The sequence below is a fragment of the Seriola lalandi genome, unplaced genomic scaffold (assembly GCF_002814215.2).
Source record: "Seriola lalandi dorsalis isolate HSWRI2012SDOR001 ecotype SW California unplaced genomic scaffold, Sedor1 jcf7180002054945, whole genome shotgun sequence".
In the NCBI taxonomy this organism is placed as follows: Eukaryota; Metazoa; Chordata; class Actinopteri; order Carangiformes; family Carangidae; genus Seriola; species Seriola lalandi.
In genome coordinates, this window is record NW_019525496.1 from 350,616 (window position 1) to 355,838 (window position 5,223).

General features: G+C 41.7%; 1 protein-coding gene across 1 annotated transcript in view; it reads left to right on the forward strand.

Moving 5' to 3' along the window:
- LOC111644959 (uncharacterized) overlaps positions 1-5,223 on the forward strand; it is an 80,064-nt gene that overhangs the window by 14,435 nt on the left and 60,406 nt on the right. Inside the window, exons 8-12 of the mRNA XM_087170318.1 lie at positions 344-517; positions 1,360-1,533; positions 3,166-3,339; positions 3,698-3,871; positions 4,704-4,877. Of these exons, the coding sequence (XP_087026444.1) occupies positions 344-517; positions 1,360-1,533; positions 3,166-3,339; positions 3,698-3,871; positions 4,704-4,877 (870 nt within the window). The remainder of the gene's footprint in view (positions 1-343; positions 518-1,359; positions 1,534-3,165; positions 3,340-3,697; positions 3,872-4,703; positions 4,878-5,223) is intronic.

The following is a 5,223-nucleotide window of genomic DNA, read 5'->3' on the forward strand; positions in this document are numbered from 1 at the left end:
CACTTTAAAACAGTGTTTTCTAATCAACATGGCCTCATGGGAACTTTGTGGAGACCACATGGATCAGATCTCACTGACAGACTGTGGACATTATGGAAGACTGACTGTGACCACATCTTCTCTCTTCACCTGAAAGAGGATTGAAACTCTGCAGGTGTGAGAGAGACTGATGAGAATGATTGTTTCCTGTCAAACACAGTGAGATCAGATGAACTGAACCAGTGATGAAGAGAGAATATGGATCAACACAGGACGTGTCAAACTGTTTGATCATCACATGCTTGAAGTCAGTATGAAGTGTCCTCTTACATAATGACTCTGTGTAATGAACGTGTCATGACAGGTTTGCTGGTTGTGGACTCTCAGAGACTCACTGTGAAGTCGTGACCTCAGCTCTGAAGTCCAACCCCTCCCACCTGAGACACCTGGACCTGAGTGACAACGAGCTGCAGGATTCAGGAGTGAGGATCCTGTCTGCTGGACTGGAGAGTCCAAACTGTGGACTGGAGACTCTGAGGTCAGTTCACTGACTGGAGCTGTTGTGGGTTTGTAGATAATTCATCTCATTGACTGCAGTTCAGAATCAGACATAAAGACAGGAGCAGGGTTTATTTAGAGGCCGGCAGAAGTCGAGTCATGACGGGGAAATGTTTGACGGTTTTTCAGCTTCCTGCGGTTCATGTTGTCCATCAGTGAAGATGAAGTCAGGACTGATGAGGCTGGGGGGGGGGGTCTGCCTAGACCGGTTGGGTGGAGAGGAGAGAAACTGGGGAGAGAAAGAGAATGATCATGATGGTTGAGTATTAGTGGTAAATCTGGGCTCTAATAACAGTGATTCAGTCATGGAGGGACAGGAACTCACAGAGGACATTTAGTACTAAACAGGGACTCTGTGGACTGACTCTGGATCTGTGTGACTCAGACTCTGAAGCTTCATTCAGCTTCAGATGAATCACTGCTGTAGTTACTATCGCTGCTGCCTTCAACAACTCTTTTAATCTACATGTGACATCTGACTGTGTTGACATGAACAGGTGTGTGACATGTGGATGATGTGAGTAGATGTGATATGATGATCCACAACAACAGGAGGACAAAGTCACTCTGCTCATTTTAGAGAGATCATTGATTAGGACAGTGGTTCCCAACCTGTGGGCCAGGGCCCAGTGCTGGGCTGCGAAGGTGTTGACGACAAATCATTTGCAATCAGTATCATTCTGGTGAAAAGATGAAAAGTATTTGGCCTCGTACTGTTACGAGTTCAGATGGGGGCTGTTGGCGTAGGGTGGGAACCACTGAATTAGGACATATCTGATTGATAATCAGTTATTGAATCTACATCTTTTATTCTTTATTCAGGTTGAGGGGCTGCAGTTTTTCAGAGATCAGCTGTTCTTCTCTGGCCTCAGCTCTGAAGTCCAACCCCTCCCACCTGAGAGAACTGGACCTGAGTGGAAACAAGCTGCAGGATCCAGGTGTGAAGCAGCTGTGTGGTTTTCTGGAGAGTCGAGACTGTGGACTGGAGACTCTGAGGTGAGTTCAGACCAGAAGGAACAGGACAACCATCTGCACCAGGTTTTCCTCCACTCTGCTCATCAGAGCAGTAAACAGCTCATTCAGGAAAACCTGAGCTCCAGCTCTGCATTGGCTTCATCGTCCACCTGAGGAAGACAGTTCTTCACTCTTAAACAGATCTGTAATCACTCAAACTTCCTGAGCTCAGACGATTCTTAGATTGTTGAAATGTTGCTGGATCAAAGTAGTGTTGTTTTTGGCGGCCTGTTTTAATTTTAGTTTTAGTCTGGTCTTTGTGTCAAGCTGTCATTTTAGTTTTAATTAGTATTAGTCACGTTCATACTCTTTTTAGTCTAGTCAAGTTTTAGTCGACTAGAAGTCTGAGCATTTTAATTTTATTTTAGTCAGAATCATCCATGACCATTTTAGTCTAGTTTTAGTCAATGAAAATTTTATTTTAGTCTCTTTCTAGTAATGCAGTTCTATTTAACCCAGTATAGTATAAGTACCTAGTAGTATAGACAAAACCAAAATTTTCTTTTAGCCAAACCCATTTCACAGTTCAAACAAGGTTATCTTATTATTATATTATTGTTACCTTATAGACTCAAGAATACATCCATTCCAGACACACAAGTTATGTTTCTGAAATTGTCGTTCAACCGCAGCTGCAACTTCTAAATGCCGCCCGCGAGTGGGGATTGAGGAAGTGATGTCGCATGCGTCGGCGCAGTGCGACCTGATGAAGTGAGACACAGGAAACAGAAATACTGCAAAATAATAATAACTCGACTAAATGAGTCGAAATGACGTTATAACATTTCGTCTCGTTTTAGTCAACGAAAATGAAGAGACATTTTAGCAGAGTTTTTATTTTGTAAACCACATTTAGTCTCATTTTTATTCGTCAACAATATTGCATTATATATTTAATTATAGTTATCGTCACATGACCAGCATTTACATTGCGTCTCATCTCGTTTTCGTCACATGATAAAGGTTCGTTGACGAAGATATTTAGTCATGATTTTTGTTGATGAAAGCAACACTAGATCAAAGAGAGTGAAGCATCTTTCTTTGTCCATTTTCCCTCTCCAGACTAAAAAAAGGTCTAGGTCTAAGGAAGTTAAGGCCTAAAGATGAGTATATATGTGAAGCCTCAGCAGAGTCAGACAGTCTGAAGTCTGCAGCTCCAGAGCAAGAGATCCTGATAGGAAAAGGCTCTGCAGCCAGCGACATCTGTTTAACTCTGGGGACAGACAGGAGCAGGGAATTCTGGGAACAGAGGGGACAAGATGGAATAAAAGGTTTAAAAAGATCAGACAGGTGTGAAGGAGCAAGTCCATTTAGAACTTACGACGTCATTAAAGAACCTTAAAGTCTGATCTGATGTGGACAGGAAGATAAAACTGGTATCATGTCACATTTTCTGGTTTTAGTTCAAATTCTTGCTGCAGCATCTGAACCATTGGAGACTGTAATACGAGCACGTGGCCAGAAAACAAAACGTTACAATAATCAAGTCTTTATGAAACAAAAGCATGAATTAAGTTTCCAACATCAGTCATGGACTGAAAAGACTGAATCTTAGCTCTGTTACATGGTGAAAGAAGGTGGTGGTTTTATCTCCATCTTTTATTCTTTATTCAGGTTGAGTGGCTGCAGTTTGTCAGAGATCAGCTGTTCTTCTCTGGCCTCAGCTCTGAAGTCCAACCCCTCCCATCTGCGACACCTGGACCTGAGTGACAACGACCTGCAGGATCCAGATGTGAAGCAGCTGTGTGGTTTTCTGGAGAGTCCAGACTGTGGACTGGAGACTCTGAGGTCAGACTCCATGTTTTATTTCTGTGCTCAGATTAATCTGATGTTAAAGTTGTGTTGACTCTAACCTGCAGACAGGTTCATATTCATGAGCTAAAATCCTCTTCAGCTTTTTAACATTTACACTGTTCAATGGTTTAAATTAACTTTTGTAAACTGATTTTTAATCATTTGAAAATTACATTTGAATTTCACACTTTGAGTTTACATTTACAATGTTCACAGTCTGAGTAAGTTCAGGTTCTTTTATTCTGAAGGTCTGTGAAAAAGGAGGTTGATGATGGTGATGTATCTTTGGACTAAAGTCACATGACTGTGATATCATCTCTGAGTCAACACACATATTTTATTCTTTATTGAGGTTGAGCGGCTGCAGTTTGTCCGAGATCAGCTGTTCTTCTCTGGCCTCAGCTCTGAAGTCCAACCCCTCCCACCTGAGAAAACTGGACTTGAGTCTCAACGACCTGCAGGATCCAGATGTGAAGCAGCTGTGTGGTTTTCTGGAGAGTCCAGACTGTGGACTGGAGACTCTGAGGTCAGACTCCATGTTTTATATCTGTGCTCAGATTAATCTGATGTTAAAGTTGTGTTGACTCTAACCTGCAGACATCAGGCTGATATTATACTGATCCACACTTTTTATGTGAAATTCAAACTATTTCTGACCTGATTAAATGTAATTTTGGTCCAGCAGAGGGCACTCTTACCGTTCTCTATCAGCTTGAGTTGTTGCTGCTCTGTTGACTGATCAGTCATTAAAGCTCATCAATCAAAATGTAGGAGGACAGTATTGATGGAAGCTGAAGCCTCTGAGAAACAGTGTGTAGAAGTGTTTTATGGTTCTACTCTGTGGACGGTAAAATGACCAACAAACATGAGGCTGTTAGTGAATCTGTAAGAAGTTTCTCTACAACCACAACAAGTCTGAGGACTCACCTGCTGCTGCAGCCCAGGTGAGGCAGCAGAGGGCCAGAAACCAGAGGAGCAACCTGGTCTGACTGACCTCTCTTCACCACACTCATTCTTTAATACATGATCATCAAACAACTGGAACACAATGAAGAAATGATCTTTGAACCATCAGACAATGACACATATATTCACTGTTTGTTTTTCCAGTGTTTTATGAAGCTGCATGAAGCTGGTTCCTAAAAGAAATGTTGCAGATGTGTGAACATTAATGAAGCTGTTTGTCACTGTTTGTATTTGACTGTTTTAACCTGCATCCTGTTGGTTCAGGTGTTTGACTTTCACTTTCTAAACTTCTACTTTCTAAACCTTATTCAGCTCTGAACAGATGATGAAACACTGAACGCTTTCAAGCAGCACCTTTGTCTCTAAACTCTCATCTTTTATTCTTTATTCAGGTTGAGATACTGCAGTTTGTCAGAGATCAGCTGTTCTTCTCTGGCCTCAGCTCTGAAGTCCAACCCCTCCCACCTGAGACACCTGGACCTGAGTGGCAACGAGCTGCAGGATCCAGATGTGAAGCAGCTGTGTGGTTTTCTGGAGAGTCCAGACTGTGGACTGGAGACTCTGGGGTCAGACTCCATGTTTTATTTCTGTTCTCAGATTAATCTGATGTTAAAGTTGTGTTGACTCTAACCTGCAGACAGGTTCATATTCATGAGCTAAAATCCTCTTCAGCTTTTTAACATTTAAACTGTTCAATGGTTGAAATGAACTTTTGAAAACTGATTTTTAATCATTTGAAAATTACATTTGAATTTCACACTTTGAGTTTACATTTACAATGTTCACAGTCTGAGTTAGTTCAGGTTCTTTTATTCTGAAGGTCTGTGAAAAAGGAGGTAGATGATGTTGAAGTATCTTTGGACTAAAGTCACATGACTGTGATGTCATCTCTGAGTCAACACACATCTTTTA